Source organism: Sabethes cyaneus, chromosome 2 (genome assembly GCF_943734655.1).
Source record: "Sabethes cyaneus chromosome 2, idSabCyanKW18_F2, whole genome shotgun sequence".
NCBI lineage: Eukaryota > Metazoa > Arthropoda > Insecta > Diptera > Culicidae > Sabethes > Sabethes cyaneus.
The window spans coordinates 174407144-174427073 of record NC_071354.1 but is presented as its reverse complement, the minus strand read 5'-3'; the positions used below and the strand labels follow the sequence as shown (position 1 = coordinate 174427073).

Sequence of the window (19930 nt, the reverse complement as noted above, 5' to 3'; positions counted from 1 at the left end):
GTTCACAAGTTATACTAAAATAGCTTTGGATAGGTCTCAATTAGTCGAACGCTTCTCAGAGATGACTAAACCGATTAATGCGCTATTAGTCTCATTTGGCAGGTAATATAGCCTCATGGATCAATATTGATTCGTTTTTTGATTGGATGTTTAATTTGAAAGTTATGAGCAATACATAACAATATAATAAAATTCACAAATATTTGAAACGATTTCAACCAGATAATTCATCAGATTTCAATTATGTTAGTATCAAACGAGAGGCCTTATGGCTCTGAATATATTTGCTAAATATGATTAGAATTGGCCTTACGGGTCAAAAGTTATGAAATAAAACATTGATAAAAGTATTTAAGAAAACTTTACTGCAATGAATCAAAAACACGATCATTTGTTTTAGTGTAAAAATGCGTAATTTTCCAGGTGGAGTTTTTGAAAAAAATTATTAAAAAAGGCACATTTTACGCAATAGAGTATTAGGGTGACACAAAAATCTATCTAATTAGAGTGATACAAATTTTTGTTTTTTTAAATGCATCCAGAAAAGTACAGTGTCTTCACAAAAGTTGTAGAACACAGTAAAATAAGCAACTTTGCTCTACATTGTAGCTATCTATCTCTTACTGTTTGCGAAATGTAACGATTTGTTTAAAAATGCAGCAAAAATTGAAAAAGTGAGATATCGAAATACGGCTATTTCCGTCACAATTTAGGTAATTTATTGTTTCATGTCGAAAAAAATTCAGCCATATCGGTCCTCTACATACTGAGATACATGTATCGCCGCTGAAAAAACTTGGTTTCGAGGAAAGCGCGTTTAAATTATTGTACAGCGATGCACTTCCCCTTCAGGTGATCCCACAGTTTTTATTGTAAATTTTCAACGATACCACGTATCGAAAAATTCTTTGGGCTCAACATTTCTGAAGGTAAAAGTCTCCTGAAAATAAACGATTTTCTCGACTTTCCAGTGTAGTGTCTCCCCTTAGATATCAATTCTACTCGAGAACATACGATGCACACGATTTTTTGATTGCTTTTAAATATTCTACAAATTAATTTAGTATATTAAATACACACGCAAATTGATGAGAATCATAGTCGTATCAAAAAGGTGTGTCGAATTCTAACTCAAATGACAAATGAGATGGTATAAAAAAGGTTCCTTTCACCAACAGGTGGATTAAATCTGGTTTTTGACATAAAAGAACCAGCGCAGGGAGGTTGACAAAACAGTGAGACGGTCTCTTACAAGGAGCAAAGGTCCAAATGGGTAGAAGGGCGCGTTTCTCTTGTATTTGGAACGATAGCAGTGGCACAAGTGGCTGAATTTCTGAAAGAGGGAATAGGGTGACCCTTAACAAGGGAGAGGTTCAAAAACGTAAAAAATTGCTTTGTGTCGATTTATAGGGATTACCGAGAAGAAGACAGATTTACAAGTGGCTGGGGGAGAAACTGACAAGGGGAGTAGAAACATTCAAATGATGAAAAAGGGTTGTATTTCGAGCATTATAAGAATTTTCGTTACAATGACTGAGAGACAAAGAAGCCCCGAGTAGGATCGGGCAATCAGCTAGTAACAGGGTAAAAGAGTGGTGGTCCAAGTTTGCTCCCTTGGGACCGATCCGATTTTCACACTCAGCCCGTAATGTGTTTATCAAGCATTGTAAAGAAGATATTTTAATCAAACCTGATCAAAGGGGGATTCCAGATTCGTTTACACCGTGTGTTAATTTGCACTCCTTCGTTCATGTTAAGTAAGCAGAACGAGATGAATTCAACAAGATACGGAAGACGGTTGTGGGGTCAAAAACCACTACATGCACGATAGCATAAAAACTCTCAATTTTCAGAGGTGATCCCAACTATACAATATGGCCCGAGTTTGACAACATTTTTTGACTTTATGGAAGAGGCCATAACTATACCTTTGCAGCGATATTTTTAGATTTCCGTTTCAAGTAATGACTGTGGAGTTCGTAGAGTCTTAGACAACTACTTTTAAAGAACTCCTGGAGCTACTATAGCAATCAATGTCCTTAGCACATCCGTCGTAGTAGGTTCGAATCTCGGCTGGGAGAGGCAGTAAGGATCAATAGGATCAGAGCACTAGCCCCGCAATTGTCTCGTAAATTCTAATAGCTGACTGCGAAATCTGCCGAATGAAAACAGAAAGTCAAGTCCCGAAAGCAGAATGTAGCACCAAGACTTTGCTTTGCTATATATCCCGAACCAGTGGCACTGTTATAATTTGCTCCGGCTAGACGTTCTATTGATAATACACAATTCTGTACAATAATATAGAAGCAAAGCGAAATGGAAGATATACGGCCTTAACTATTATTTTTCAGGACTGATTATAGCATTCATACCGGAAAGCATTCAACTCCACAACATGCACGAGACATAACGATTAAAATGGACCTCTAATGGTCACGTTTGACAATCATTGGTTAAAAACATCCAAACCCTTCGGTTGGAGATAACTCTGGAGATGATAAACATTAGTTAAATAAGTCGTTGGCATACGCCAATTTAAGCTACTTGAGATTTGCATCTTGTAATCGAAAAGGATGAATACTTAAACAAATATTTATCGAGGCTCATGTGAATTAACGCGAATTGAGAAATGAACGCTGTTTGGTTGCAATAAAATTCGAATTCTCATAAGAACACTTCATGTGTGGAAATAAAACTAGAACAAGCTGTTCTGTCGAATCCAAACAACAGAGCGATTATCTGTTGGAAACATGCACACCGGAATAGATTAATAACTGTACTGAATTTTACTCGAAACTGGTAAAGTTTTTTATGTATGAGGATACGGAAACACCGGCCATCCAAAAATGTTTCCAATGAATGACGATGTTTTTTATGGAACATATCCGCTACCGAGAACACGAACCGATCAACTGGCAATCATGCATTACGCAACTTTCCAAATCGCTGTAAATCATTCAACTGTCGGTTGAGTGCTTTGAACTTCATTGCTCGCTACATCACCTTTCGCTGGGTAATGATTAGTTGACAGGAGAAAAAAAAACCTTGAAACCAATAAACCGGCAACCACGAAAAAGGTTGTCCATGTATAACCGATCTAGTAATAATTTGCCAACATATTTTTTCGATTGCGGCTGGCTGGGCTGAGCTGGGATGGTCGCGGCTGGGTGGCAGGCTGTCGGAAAATGTATGTACCCTCCCCACATAAACCCGAAGTGAAATGAAAAAAGGGAAAAGAAAATTTGCGTCGATCGCGTTGAAAATGAAAAATGTGAAAATATGTTATGCCGCGTGCGGTATGCGGGATATAGGCACAGCAGCATATACAAATACCACATGCTTAACTATGGACGAGGCTGATGGCTTAGCATGCCAAGATTAAACAGAGCATTCAGTGTACTTTAAAAGGAGATGCATATCAATTGTTGAGGCCAGTATCAGTACGGATTGCAATCGATTAGCAGCGTACGCGGTGTAGTGCAGTTGATAACGGTTCGAATAATTGACCACCGGGACAGCCGTCTAGTGAACTGAAAAGGACTATTTCCATTGAAAACCCCAGAGTGCCAGTGTGCGTGATAAAACAAAAGTTTCCAAAAACTCTGTTTGGAAGTGAACTTGTTGTTGAGGAAAGTAGCCAGTGTCACTAACAAACATGATTAAAATGCCGAAAAGAAGCACCGTGCTGGAATACCTGTTGCTTGCCTCATTCATCACCTCCACACTGTGCGCCTCGACTGCTGGATTGCGCGGCCAGACCCGTGTGGTTCCCAGTAATAAGAACGAAAACAGCTGGTTCAGTGGTGAGCTGAGTGTGCTGCAGAAGGTCTACGATGACTGCCAGGATAAGCAAGATTTCACCGACTGCCTCAAAGGCAAAGCCTTAACAGCCCTGTCGCGCGCTATTGACATGGTGAGTGCGACTTCAGAACGTAAAAGGACTAGTGCTGTGCATGTAAGAAGTTCATGGCAAGACAGTGCGCTTAATTGAAATTATAATTGAAATAATCTGTGCAATATTATTCGAAGCAATTGACTGAAGTTTTAATACTGCGAGTGTTTGTGCCGTCTACTTTTCAGGAATCGGTTCAATTAGTCGACGGAGTGTCACTGGTCAAGCAGAAGGTCGCCGAAAATGAGAGCATTCCACTGATAACTGATGCCCGAGCATTAAGCGGACTTAGCGAGATCGATCGCTCTATACTATCTAAGGTGAACAAGTTCTTCCAGACGCATTCATTGCGTTTGGATATGCAGAAACCAGGAGAAGCTGCTCGTGGCAACAAGAACAACAAGCACCACCGCTACCTGATCGCTGCTTTCCTGACTGCCATGGGAATCGCCGGTCCAATCGGTTTGAAGGTTCTGGCCGCAGTTGCTGGAAAAGCTCTGGTAATTTCGAAGGTTGCCCTAACCATTGCTGGAATTATCGCTCTGAAGAAGATTTTTGCTCATGATCATCACGAAGAAACCAGCTTCCAGGTTCACGCTGGACATGATAACAGGTAAGCATAAATTAAACAAGAACGTGTTATTCTAAACTAACGTAAATCTGATTTTGTCCAGACGAACTGCGTACGTCGTTCGTAATCCAGCCAAGATGACCGCCAGCGTCGATCCCTATCGGTATTACTATGAACAGCAGCAGCAGCAGCAGCAACAACCACAGTATGGCACCGTCTAAGAAACATGACCATCATCGGATAGATAGTCATATCGGTACGACCTGTTCCCTCCACATCTGAAGGACACAAAGAGCACATCTCCTGTAAATTAATATTTATTATTAAATTATTGCAAAGCATTAAATTATTGCTAGAGCTACATTTAGTAAGTTGGCAAAATCTAATGCATAAGCCAGAAGAAAAAAAAAGCTATCCACTGCAAGCAGTTTATTTTGAACAAGTTTGCGAATTTGTAAATTAAATCACACAACCAATACAGCGCATGATACCAAAAACTAAACCAAATGTAACGTCCATACTAGGGAACTCTTACAATAAGGAGAAAAACCGCAATCTAGTAGATAGTTGAAGCACATCAATGGACAATTATCCTGACAAACCCGACAATGAATTTTATTCGAAGACTAATACCGTTAATTGAAGTTGATTTGTTAGTAATTTACAGTGTGAACGAAATGAGCAGAAAATAAACGAAATAATATGAGTATGATTATCCCTTTTTAACTGATTTCGTTGATCAGAGCATGAAAATGCCAGCCGAGAGCGATTAAATATATTAACACAATTCCCTAGTACATAAGCTCTGATAGTGAAAAATTAATAATCATTAAAAATAATTCATAAATTTTGCGAAAAAAACTGTTCCAGGTGGCAAATCTAGTCGAAAAATGTTTGATCCCTTCTGTTTTATGATGGCAATGTACAATAAAAAAGCAGTTCATGCGAGCTTTGTTTTCTATGATTACATACAAGCGTGATTATAGTGGCCTGGTAATTGACTTGCTGGAGGTTATAATGATAATGATGGTCGCAAAATTGCGTGACATATATCAAATTCTTCAGTTTCATATAACATTCCTGTATCGGTGTGGAATTTACTATAAAAATGCATATACCCTGATTTAAGTGCTCTTGGTTGGATCAGAAAATTATGCGAAATTATGGCTTGGGTAATGGCAACTGCTAACTCGGCTGTAGGACACGGTTTTTAATTTGGTCCTCGTTCTTTACGAATCGGATCATGGACTATAAAAAGGCATATTGATATTGGAATGTGAAAAACATATGATCGCAAAATTTTAGAAACAAATATACCAGAGGTATTAATCGAAAGAAAAAGAAAATTCAGAAAATTAATAAATAATCGAAATCGATTTCAAGAAAAATACTAATCAGAGACAGAGAAATAAAATAACCATGAACTCAAGTGAAATAAACTTAAAGGTAAGCTTAACCGAAGATGAAAGTAATACGAATTTGAGGTTAAATCAAAGAACACGATTGATCGAAAATTGATCCAAAATTGAGAGAAGCATAAGACTAAAACAGAAAAAAATTAATTGATACCGGGATGAAAATGAGTTCAAAATTAATCAATTAAAATTGTATTAATTTTGCTTGCGCTATTTTACTTATTTTGTCATAGTTTTTAAACCACTTTTTTGCTGTAATTTTGTTGTGAATCAAAGTTGCTCTTTTTTGTCCGAATTTCAATTAAATTTAATATCTCAAATTAAAGTAAAATACATATTGTAGTTTTGTAGGTATGTATTAGTGATTTTGCCGAATTATTTTAGAAATTTGATTTAGAATTCATTGTTTTTTGTTTTAATCTGGAGTAATTTTGTTTTTTGTTTTAATCTGGAGTAATTTTGTTTTTTTTTGCATATTAGCTTCCTTTTGTACCAATTTTTTTAAAATTATTTTAGTGTAGAATTACATCTTATGAAAAAGTTAATTTAAAAAAAATCAGAGGGGTTGTGTACAAGACACGACCGCATATTCAACGTAGGACTACGCAAAGTTAATGTAAACTACGCAAATGCGTTTGGAATGGGCAATTTTGGCTACATTTGGAATGCGATATGTTGCTAGTTTTTGCTCAATGTTGCATCTGTCGCCACCTGCACATTTGTGATATGTCGCCATAATTACTTGGAAACACTAACAACAGTTAGGAATAACTTGCGTGCCACTAGTAGTTGCCAATATAGACGCACCATAAATAAACACTTGTAAGAAAATTGATTGCTAGTGGAAATCATAATACTCTTCATTGTCGGTTACGATGGTTCTGAAAAGAACCATTTTGAACCTTTAATAATGACTGGAACGATTGGATTGGCTACTTTGTGCTGCAGAGAAAAAGCATAGCGTTATCAAATATAAAATTATAATTCTCATATTAGTCTGAAAGCTACTATCCAGTGTCTCCACTACGTAAAAGACGTTTGATCAAAATGTTTGTCTTAATATTTGAAAGAAGTAACCGCAACTGCGTATTACAATGATCATAGATAGGCACTGTGAAATAGAAATGATTATTGATTTTATGAATTTATTTTGCAGATCAGATTATTATATATTGCAGAACTTGGCATCGTGTAAATTATGAGCAATCTGGCAAATGCTAAACCATTATTTTGAGCAGCATGAAGGAACAGAATAAGAATTGTGAGTGATGGCCAGGCTGTGGACACAGAACAGAAGTGGAAGTCCGAACGATTCGGCGATCAAAACTGGTAACAGAGACTTTTTTGTTTTTCTTTTTCTTTGGGAAGGTTTTCGCATAGAAGCGAATAACAGCAATATAAGCAGAACGCTCGCCGCCAATCGCAAAGCAGATTTCACATGCTTTCGCGTGCATTCGTATACGTTCGTCTGTTTTCGTGGGAAAAAGCGACCCGCTACCGCCAGGTTCGCTAGTATCTGTAGAAAGTAGCATGTACGTGTTTGGATTTCTACTTCCACTTCTGTTCTGTGCTGTGGAGCCACCTTGGAGCTTGTCATTATTACATGAAAGTTAGGACAACAACAAGATATCGTAGCTATTTATCGTGGATACAGATGTTTCATGACAACCATGCTGTTGTTTGCGAAAGAGACAGACTGTTGTATACAATACGAGTTGTACGCAACAAAAGCAAAACTATTTTTTATGTCACACTGTGTCGGCACCGGCAGTATCTGATAGCTACCAAGGTAACTTACCAGTGGTGAGCATTGTACGCCAGACGTTTGGCCAAAGCAAGTTAGTCTTTTTTTAAGTTTTTTGCTGTTTGTCCCTTTTGTCCCTGATAGCCGACCTGGGACAAACACATATTTTATAGCTGTAATACCAAACCAAGCGCTTGTGAGAGCGAGTCTGTTTCAAAGTATATTCTCACCGAAAGTTATCCTGCTCATTCCCATGAGGCAACATTTGTTTGTCTCTTTATTTTGTTGTCGTGATACAGTATGGTTGCAACGTATTTGTGTTTTATGGACAGAGAATAACTGGTTTATCGCTCTTCGTTTTGTCGCTTATTTTTTGGTACGAACAATGATAGTTTGATTCCCTGAACACAGGACGAGGTCAAAAAGGCAATCAGTTAGCTGAACAACGGTAAGGCTGCTGGGAAGAACAGTATCCAGGCTGAACTTCTAAAAGTAGGAGTGAGCGGCTATACGAAGCAATCCACCGGATCGTTGTCTGTCTGGGATGCTGTCGGAGAAATGATTGGATGGCCTCATTTGCCTAATTTTCAAAAAAGGACATCGACTCGAATGTAAAAACTATCCAGGAATTACATTGCCTAATTTTGCCTATAAAGATACGGGAAAAATCTTGTTCGATATTTAGAGATCGTTAGTCCTTCGTCCGCGAGTATTAAGCTGGTTTTCGTGAGGGTCGCTCCACTACGAATCAGATGTTTACCCTGCGTCAGTTTCTAGACAAATTCCGGCAGTACAACTCATCATCTGTTTATGAACTTTAAGGCGGCGTACGATTCAGTCAAATGAAATGAGCTGTGACAGATAATGCTAGACAATGGTTTTCCGCGAAACGCTGGAAATCATGCGTCAGAATAGCGGATGAGACTTCAGCCGCTGTTATGGCGCTGAATGGACTGAGGCAATGAGATGCACTCTCTAACCTACGATTGCCTTGGTGCACCTTCCAACGAAGAGCAAACTTGGGAAGGAATGGGGCTATCATCACGAAATCTCGCATACTTCTTGGTTTTGTGGATCACGTCAATTTCATCCGAATCAACCGTAGAGTAGTGGAAGAGGCCTTTAACACTTTAAACGGGAATCAGCCAGATTGGGACTTACAATTAGCATCCCCAAAATTAGTACATGGTTGCTGGCAGGCAACGTGGGAGTCCAAATGATGTTGGTAACGAGATGCAGCTGAATGGAATACGATTGAAGTATTGGAGGAATTCAATAACCGTGGTACGTTCGTGATACGTGATAATGATGTATAGGCCGCGAAGTAAAACGACGAATTGCAGTCGCGAATCGGGCTTTGTACGGATTATGTAGTCAGCTGAAATCCTGTAGTTTGCAAATTCGCACTAAACTGGCGCTCTACTTCTCCCAGTGGCTCATTACAGACATGAATCATGCACGCTAAAGGAAGCTGATCGACGTGACCTATACTTGGTGACAAAATGAAAAAAGGAATGTTGTGCAGACTCATAAACAAGCATACAAATATGCTGATACAGTGAAAGTAGTAAAATGTGGTATGCTGCGGTGGGCTGGGCACGTGGCCAGAATGCCCAACGAAAGAGTAGCCAAAACTGTTTTCAGCAGAGAATCAAGAATAGGCTAGGCCGTAGACTGAGACGTACACCCCGCACCCGATGGATGTGCGCTTGCGAGGACGATGCACGTTCAGCTGGTTTTCGCGGGATTGGAGAACGGAGCCCAGGACCGACCATAATATATTAGGCGCAGGATCGATAACGGACCATTTTGAAAGCCAAGAAAATTCATGATTTTATGCTAGGCATGAGCAACGCATAACATTTTTTATTGTTTAGGAAGAAGTTTTTCATGCTATTTTTTCTTCTTTACAAGCTTTCATAATTCGATTTTGTTCAAGTTTTTTACTGAACCTAACATACACACAGCAATTAGCTGCATGTGGTAATGCATCGCAGAAATTTTAGTTTATTAGTAGGTACATTAGTACCAGCGAGCCACATGCCCTGGCAGGTGTTGTGTTCGACCCATGCACCTTTCAGCATTGGACAAAAAGTAGGAATCACAACGACTACTTGTTAAGCGTAGCTACTAATAACTCTCCCCCCTTCTCACCTTTCCGCTTTTTCTTCTTCACTCTAAATTTCATTACTTTCTTCTACCGTCCCTTCGTCAAATGTAAAAGAACTATCGTTTCAAAAAATATTAATTTATATTCGTGACCTCATTTCAAGGTCAAGACTAAAACACGAGGTTGGTCATTATACTTTGAGGATATGATTTTTTTGCAACGAAATGCATACAGTACGAGTGAGATTTAGTTTATTAGCAGCATAAAATAACTAAACATACGGCTAAATAGTGCTAATCATTTATACTATAGGTGTTTCAAATGACACTCGATTTTATGACAAGCAGAAGATAAACGAAAGATAATAGTTTTGTATGTTTAGGAAGATATTTCATTCAAGTTATATGCTTTTTCGCCTTTACCTTGTTTTCGCAATAAGAATCCGCCGTTCTTATTATCGCCGTTGGATATTGTACATTAAATAATAATAGTAACAGGTTCCTTCCAAGGAGCTTCCAGTTAATTATGTAATTTTTCAAGCACAGATTGCAATTGTGGCCAGTTTATACCAGCATTAGCTGCAGCATTATTACTTATTATCTTGGTTGATTATTTAATTTAAAGCTATTCAAAAAATGTGTTCCTATCGAATCTATTGGTTGACATAGAGAGAAAAATAAAGAAAAATTTAAATTATAACACCTTGATTAGCTGGCTATATCTGTTCAAACATTCTTTTAAGTTATAGTAAAACTGTTTAACCAATAAGGTTATTTTCAAATTATTTACTACTTGACATTAAAGTGGGATAATTATAGGGGAAATCTCCTCTATTAAAGCAATTGAGGTTAATCTCCTGAAATGCATATATTTACGTTCATCAAATAAAATTTTCACCATAAAAACTTAACCCCAAATTACCCCTCAGGAACGCTCACAAACAGATCATAAATCGAAATCCATATCCAGTGCTTTCACAGGCTGATGTTCTTTTTCCAACGCGTCGGCTTATCTCCGCTTCAAAAATAAAAACAAGTTGAGCTAGTACTGTAGTGAGTGCACTGTAGACTGCTGCTATATGGGAAAAGGATGAAACGTATTCCTGCGACTTTTTTTTCCTGTAAACTAAACCGCACACAAACGCGTACATAATACAGTGAGGGGAAAACAGGAAACTTTCGTAAAACTGGAGCATGTTACCACCAGTTTCATAAGCATCTTTCCGGTGCTGTATGCATGACAGTACGGACGGAACACTGATGCTAAGCGGGAATGTTGTACTGGAAAATCCTTCATGCGCTATTAATAACTTCTTGTCTTCCTCACCAAACGTAGACCTTTTCTTTCGATTATAAATGAAAATTAATTTTCAAGTTGTAGTCAGAATAGAATTCTCGCGAAGCATCACTCAAGTGATTTCTGGGTTGAAATTATAGAAAGTACATTCCAGAATGGGGACGACGATACTTCGATGAGGAAATTGTCGCTGTTTGTATGCTGTTTCGTTCGTCAACGCGAACGCTTTAACGTCGTCTTTCCCGGTTTTCCGTTTCTTTCTCTCTCTCTCGGGGTGCACATCATATCCACTAGGCTACGCTAGACCGGCCGTTGCAGTTGTGTTGATGATGGTTATGATGATGTTAATGTTTACACTGCTGCATGGAGTAGCAGCTGTTATCGCGGATGGAGGGCCGATGCGAGCGTGTATGCGAGTGATGGATGAAGGACAGAGAAATTCTGCTGCACCAATAGCATAGATGCGGCGCACATAGGTACAGCACATAGCTACATAGCAGCTATTAGTGTTACGTGTTGTTCGCGGTGCCTCGTGAAGACCGGATGGCGACTGATTACGGACGGTAGGTATGTGTCGCCGGAGCGTAGCTGTCATGTTGGTGAAGAGATTTGAGCAGTGACGGTTTGTAGATGGCTTCGTAGAGATTAGTTATGCATCAGACCGACGATGATGACACTGAATCGGGAAGAATGAGGTTAGCGACGGGCCCCGTTCGCTTAAGGTAATAATTGTTTTTAATCATATAAAAATTCAAAAGACTGATTTTGTAATAGAACACCAGTAAAACTAGATGATTCGAGCTGAAAAAATACAAATAGTTTTGGTCATAAATTCCGGAGAGTGGAATTGTTAATTGAAAATTGTCGTTAAAACAATTTAAAGTGCTAGGCAGAAATTTGTGCTGAGCTACAGTTTTTATATTGAGTACTGCAGAGAATTTCAACTTAAAACACTATTTCTTCCATATCAAAACTCGTTTTGTAAGTTCGGACAGTTCAAAGACTTACTAGGAATCCACGAGTTAAATGACCTCCATAGATGAATGTGCCCCCGAAGATATTCTCACACATTTTCAATAAGGCATCCTTTGTCCTCTTTGTCTGGAACTGATATGTTTCTCTCTCATATCTTCCTACCATTCGATCAACAAACCATCATCGTCCGAAGTCCGAAGAGAACAATTTGATTCAATTATTTTTCACGATTCGATTCCATCTGATTTGTTATTCAAACTGAAATTAAAATCACTTCTCGCTTTTATTCGATTGGTCAGCGCGAGGAGGAGTAGAAGAAGAGAATCGAAATGGTTCCCACCAAAACAAAAAAAAAAGTTGTAAAGTTAGACGGCGTAACAAAATTGTGCGTGATTATTCTGGGTATTTGAATTCGGACTAGGATACGGGTACGTGAGACAAGATAAACATTGACCGACTCGTTCAAGATAGAGCTAGCCCGTAGCAAAGTATCGCCGCGTTTGGGTTAAAAACGATAAAACTTCTCTTTTCTTATTGCTGACCAAAATCAGATAGGAGAAATGACGAGGGGTGAATGGGTGCGTGGAATGGTAATTGTTATAGATAGGAGCACTAGCGTGCAGAGCAGCAGTGAATAGTTCACAGATCTATATCAAAATTAAAATGTTTCAAATGAATAGACCACTTTTCACACGTAGATAAAGCATTCAAATATAGATACACCGAATTATCTAAACTCCACACTATTCCTGTGTACATCAGGTTATGACGAGATGGATGATTCATTTTAGCCTGGTTTTGGATGGATGACGGAGTTGATTCCATGAATAGGGCTAATAGCTGATTTATCACACACACTTGTTAATATACAACTTTGTCATCTATCATACGTTGAAACTGCAGTGAAAGAAATAAAAAAGTTTATATCCCACACGAGTTGCTATTAAACTTGGAAATGAAATCACACTGACTGATACTTGGATTGTAATTAATATACCATTTACATATAGTGTTAATGAGTTAAAATCTGTAAAACTGGTAAGGTAAATTTGAGCATCAAAGATTTTCCTTGTTAATCTAAATAACTTCCAAATAAATTACATTATTGTAATCGACTATGCTACAAGATCTGTTAATTATTTGTTTTATCAAAAATTAAGTAACACTGCTAATGGTCTCGCATGAAAACACATACCAAAGGGTTGGGTCATCGGACGCGAAATAGTTCATAAACAATGAACTATCTTTCTTATTTGTTGGATGAACAAAAAAACATCACTCAAAAGTGGAGGGTCGCGCTTGTCATCTAGTCTCTTATAACATTATCATACACCAGCTTAGCTTAGGCAGTAGTAAACACTATCAAACACAGAGTTTTATTTTTGAATCGGCGCGTTCTAGGAGGGAGCAATGAACCTGCCGCCCGCCCGCCCGCCAGCTGCATTTGTGTGGGTTGAGAAGAAGATGTTGCTTTCGATACGGACGGAACGCAATGAAATAATACGCAGGGCTTCGGGTTCGGGAAAGACCTGATTTTATGACATCGTTGAAATAATTAAGGAAAGAATAGAAATATAATTTTATGTGCTCTTTGCGTTCTTTTCATTTAATTTATGGCTAGTTTCCGATTTAGGTTTACCCTCATGAAAAAAAGCCTCAACGATAAACGGCTTTTGGAAACAATCGGCGAATTGTATACTGATTTGATAAAAAGATCTGTCAATTTTAGAACGATTAATGCGCTTTATGCCAAGCATATCAATGGATATACATAATTGAACGCTTTTCAAGCTTAGATTTATGGGCAAAATTATATATGCTTCTTTGAAATGTATGATTTGCTTATAGCATTAACAAAAGAAGCTTTGTGGTGTGATGAAATACACACCCTTTAGTAAAATTTTTACGCATCTACGCATCTAAATTTCTTGTTTTCGAAGATGGTGAATCACAACCTGAAATGTATAAAATAATTTTAACCTTCAAGCCTTAAAAACATTATACTTGAGCCACTGGAATGATTTTAATGGTTTTGATACAAGATTGAAAGATATTTCCATGAGTTTTCCAGGAAAAATATAATACTGAAGCTTAAAATTTTTTGAACATAAATGTAAATATATGAAAAGTACTAGAGGACCCGGCGCGCGTTGCTACGCCGTTCTAAAAAGGGGGTACATGCATAATCCTAAAGATTTGATTAATTGTAATCTTGCAACCAAGAGCTTTCTTTTTGACAGCCCAAGATATTCCTAAATCATGCCGCAAATTTCTTATCCAACGCATCAGCATTTGTGACTCGAGTAGCAAGTCCAACGTAACGATTTGGGTTTTATTACCGACCCTTAAAATGGTAATGTTGGCAAAATCGTAATAAAATATCAGTGCAGTGCAGGAATCTCAATACGTCATAGAAAAAATTTTTGCCTCCAGTAACCTCCAAATTCATTTGCTTGATTAATAGTCGAGTTATGGGGAAATTTGTGTTTTATTTGTATGGAAGCCCCCCCCCCTCTTAGAAGAAGGAGGTTTCTCAATCTACCATAGAAAAAAAAAATTCATCTCCAAAAACCGTCACATGCCAAATTTGGTTCCATTTGCTTGATTAGTTCCCGAATTATGAAGAAATTTGTGTTCCATTTGTATGGGAGCCCCCCCCCCTTCTAGAGGGGGAGGGGTCTCAAACCATGCTAACAACATTCCTCACATCAAACGCAATGTGTATGCCAAGTTTCATCAAAATCCGTCGAGCGGTTTAAGAGTCTATACCGGACACACGAACAGCATTTCATTTTTATATATATAGATTTGGTGTTTTGTTTCAATGAAATGGGTATTACAAGCGAAAAAAATAGGTGGGGGGGAGGTCAAGAATCAACGAGCGCGGTATGAGTTGACCACGATCCTGAGAAGGAAAAAAAAGGGGGAACATAGATCGTGAAGAGCTAGAGCAATTATTCCGAGCTAATGAAACATGCAAGTTCTATGAGAAGGTAAACCAGTCTCGTAAAGGATACACATCGAAGCCTGACATGTGTAGGGACGAGGAGGAAACCTGATTACAAACGAACGTAAGATGGTCGACAGGTGGAAGTAGTTCTTCGATGGGCGTCTCAATGGCGATATAACAGTAGAAGACGGAACAGAAGTCAACCTAGGAGTGCCTACAAACGTACCGGTTCCCGATCTCGAAGAAATCCAATGAGAAATCGGTCAGCTGAAGAATTATAGCACCGTCGGCAAGGACTGACTGCCGGCAGAACTCTTCAAAAAGGCAAATAATGACACTTCACTGAAAAATTTTAAGGAATAGGGGGATGTGAAGTTACCGGAGGAATGGACGCACGGTGTGGTTTGTCCCATCTATAAAAAAAAGCGGTCGATTCGATCGATTGCTGAAATAACCACAGGATTACGCGGATCAATGCCGCATACAAGGTGCTCTCCCACATTTTGTTACGTCGTCTATTCCCTATAGCAGAAGAATTCGTAGGGCATCAGGCCGACTTTATGGGGGCCCGTGCCATTACGGATCAAAGTTTAACTCTCCGACAAATCCTACATAAATGTCGGGAGTACATCGTGTCCACACATCACAGTTCCGTGGATTGCGAGGCAGTAACGATGCAGTCGAGCGCGAAAAACTATGGCAGAAAACGCACAAGAACGGGATTACGGACAAACTGAGGCGGCTAATTAAAATTACCCTGGAGTAAGTGATCTGCTACGTGTGTGTTTCGGGGGCAATCTAGAGTTCTTTCGAATCACGCAGAGAGTTGGGGCAATGTCCTGTATAACTATTAAGGGGGTGATCCGGCGACAGGGCATCGAAACGAGAAACGATCTCCAGCAGAAGTAGCCAACTCCTAGCCTTCGCAGACGACCTCGACATCAGTACTAGAAACTTTGGGACGGCAGAGGCAATCTACGCCAGGAGGGTCAAGAACCTCACTGGCACTACGAAAACAAGTCTTGTGTGTCAAGACGCTCAACGAATTGGCGACGACTAGCCCAGGACCGATTACAGCAGATTACAGGTTCTATGCAGTTCGAAAGAAAGAAAATCCGGAGTGATTCGCGATTAGGACGCAACTAGCAAAATGTAAACAAATCGTTTTATCACACCATCAGCATTAAAAAGACTGATAATATTTATAGCAAAAATCCTTTCTTCTGTTTTAATCGATAGAATTATTTAAAACAAGTTTTTAGTTATGGGCGATAGAAGTATTTAATCAAAACACAAGACAATTTGCTGTTTGGCCCCTTTCCTTGTTATGAACTAACAGACTTATTTGCAAATCGTTTTGTAAACAGGCGATAGTAAAGAGCGAGACTGCGTTGTTTTCAAAACACAGGCGCATGTAAACAAACGAAATTTAATAAAAAAAAACCAAAATAAGGCGAAACAGGGCAGGGCGAATCATATTGTCAAAATGCTTTGAGGCTCATTTCCAGAGATTAAACTATAAAACCTAAATTTTGAGCTTGAATGCATAGATTTAATGCAGTATTGCTGTGAAATTATAAGATTGCTTTATGTCTTTAAACTCGATTTTTGTCACTTTCATTTAAATTGCGATTTGAAAATGTACTTGCAAATTATCACAGTGATATTCCTCATTGTTTACATTTTGCTAGTTGCGCCCTAACCGCGAATCACTCTGGAAATGTTTACTGTTACTGTTGTTTACTGTATCCTGACACCAAGATTAAGGTGTTGGATGGTAAAAATGGACTCGGTGCTCATTCTAGAAGGAGATAATGTGAACACGGACTTGTACATGACCATACCAATTAAGTATGTCCTTTACAACAAAAATTCAAACTAATGGACAACACAAAGTAATCAAAATCCCTCAATAAAAAAGAATGTCCTTCCGTGGGTTACAGAGAATAAGGTCTGGAGTCGCACGTGAACAAGTAGCAATAGATCAATACATCTAACTACCAGTTATCATTTCAGGGCTTTAGCACACACCAACTTCATCGTCGTCAGACGTGAGAAGCCGACCACAACGTGTTATAGTTGGTTATATTATAGAACCACTACAAACAACAATGGTTCCACGTTGCTGCCTTGAGGAACATTTGAGATAATGGAGAACTGTAACTGTCTAATAACAATCATCATTCAAAGTATTTTAATTTAGTTTTTATCTTTGAACGAGAAGAAACGAGCCAATCTTACCTTTCCACCAACATACACACTAGAGTTCTACTGACTATTTAACTAAGATTACGCCTTTCCACTGCACATAATTTTCAAGGGAAAATTTTTTGCAAACTACCCAAGCACTCTATCTCATTTTGTTAACGGATTTTGATTACTTTTTAACTTGTAAATAGATAAACCAAAACGTTTAGCTGGATGAAATGGAAAGATCAAAATCGGTAATCGGTCAAAAGTATATGTAGAATAAGATATGTAGATATGTAGATAAGATATTACTAAATTGACCATATTTATCGTTTCTATTGTGCCTGCGCGGTAAATTTAGCGCCACTAAAAATCTATAAAAGTGGTTTTACATGTTCAGTTAAAAAGTTACCTTTGTAGAGTCGAGTAGTATAAGTAGTATTAATAAACGTTAAATGAAGTAAAGTGTTGGTTTAAGTAAAAATCCAGTGCACTTATTGCTACGTGTGTGTGATCACATCCCAAGCGAGCGGAGGAATTATTTTAGACTACGGAATCCTATTGGCCTTTCTCTGGCGGCCTTGTCATCCCACATTAAACACATCCGGACCCTATAGAGCTATCGTACAGCTACGAAATGGCGGGATATTTGTTACAACTTGATCATATTCGTGATCTTGGCGTCGTCCTTGATAGTGCACCAACCTTCCGTATGCACTATAACGAAATTATCTCCAGGGTTCGGTAAAATATCGATAAATCTAATCTAATCTAATCTCACACTAACGCAGTCAATTCTTGAAGGCATCCTGGAAAATGACGATTACTTGAATCAATCATTTTTCTTGTCAACGGCCAGGCCAACTGCGCAGCATGTACCGCAGAGAGAATTCCAAGGAATCAAGTGGGACCAGAAAAAATACCTAATTCCATTAAACTCCTTGAAATCAAGGGGAAGGAAGAAAGCGTGGACCTCCCGTACCAAACGCTTCCCGTATACATAGATAATGATTTATTTACAATCGTTGGGAGTATCTTTGCTAATAAAGGTTAAGTGATACTCCGGACCCTCAGGGATGAACTAATGGTATTTAGACCAGAAGCCAGGCTGCAATTGGCCAAGGATATAGCGCCTTATTTCGCTCTCTGAAAATAGATTAGTTTGCCAAAAATATTAGTTTAAATCATATAATACTTGAAAATAAAGTCGTGTGGTTTAATGGTTGCCTAAAACTACAATTGTAAGGTTAGGAACTGAAAACCGCACGACCCCGCACCACCTAGCTTGGCTACTCAATTATACAAATTGAAGTATTTCCAGGTATGGCCACGTGGAGGCGCTAGGTAGGGGCTTGGGATGGCTAGAGCTATGTTGGGCGCTTCTTCCTAGTTGCCTTCCCCATTTCATACCCCAGGGTTCGGTAAAATATCGGTAAAATATTAAAACTCGGTTGATTACGTTTCGGCCTACTGTCTTTTATTCAGCCATCATCAGATACTATTGTTAACAGAAACAAAACAAATTTTCAATCTACATATTTTAACAAACAAAATGACAAAACTAACAAGGGAATAATCTTATCAGTGGACGACAAAAGTTTTGTTTTTAGCTGGTGATAAGACTATTCCTGAGTACGTTGTGTTATTTTGTTTGTTAAAATATGTAAATTGAAAATTGTTTTATTTCTGTTAACAATAGTATCTGATGATGGCTGAATAAAAGACAGTAGACCGAAACGTAATCAACCGAGTTTTGATATTTCACCGATCGTGATCAATTTGAATACATTCAGGAGTGCAAGAATGCAAGAATGGCGACATTGACAGTCCCGCTATTCTGTTCCAATCGAACCTATATGCTCCTGAACGATATATTAGAACCATACTACAGAACCAACGGACTACAGACTATAAATGTGAAGCGTCCTTCTATAACAAACAAACCATCACTTTTAGGTTAAAGCTCACAATGCAACAAGCAACATAATTGATTATTGCATAGAACGATCTCAATGTTGGTTGGAAGGAGCCGCTCATATGGCCGGAATACGTGCAAGCGTCCCTGCTTGCGGGTGTATCAAATCCTTTTGAGCCCATCGACAGCAACATTAGTGTGAAATTCGTTTGAAAATCAAATTCTCTCAATTGCTATATTTAGTTCATTAATGGGCCCCCGACCTGAAACGTTTGATATTATTTTTAGTATTTATAAGTAGTGCACCACATAATGTCGGCGTTCTACGCAGTGCGTAGATAATCCGTATAAGATCCTTTAGCTACAATCTGTCTTTCTATTCCACATCTCACGCGGTTATCCATAAGAGTTCAACATAAATATTAATAGACTGCTTCAAAAATGCATCTTTTGCAAAATAGCGCAACACCATCAACCATTAGGTAGTCTGGATATCATGTGTTCTTTTCGCTGACTACTTTAGTAGAATAAATGAATAGCTCTATTCTTGCAGCTTGTCTGTTCAAAAGACCGCGGGCCTCTTTTGAGGCTCTACAATTGAGGCCGACAATGACGACACCGTGCGCGAAACTCGGGAAGATATGAGACTACGACGTGGTGATGGTACTGTTGCTTAGCACAGCTACCATTCGTTAGCACCTTGCAAGGTTGTATTAAATAACGAGTCTTCCTACTTCAGTCTATCTAAAGTTATGAATGATTCCGATACTTGACACAGACTACGAATGCTGTATGCGGGAGCACGAAGCTCAAAATCTTCGGTGAATTGCCAAGAAAGTTGGAGCTTGCGTGTGTCAACAAATTTAATTTGC

At 38.6% G+C, this 19930-nt stretch overlaps 2 protein-coding genes across 2 annotated transcripts in view; one reads left to right on the top strand and one right to left on the bottom strand.

Moving 5' to 3' along the window:
• The window catches only part of LOC128738379 (serine/threonine-protein kinase NLK-like), a 152160-nt gene that overhangs the window by 97719 nt on the left and 34511 nt on the right, over positions 1 to 19930 (bottom strand).
• On the top strand, positions 3665 to 4684 carry LOC128738380 (uncharacterized). The gene is made up of 3 exons (XM_053833459.1): positions 3665 to 3913; positions 4081 to 4505; positions 4567 to 4684. Exons 1-3 carry the CDS (start codon positions 3665 to 3667, stop codon positions 4682 to 4684), a joined length of 792 nt encoding a protein of 263 aa, XP_053689434.1.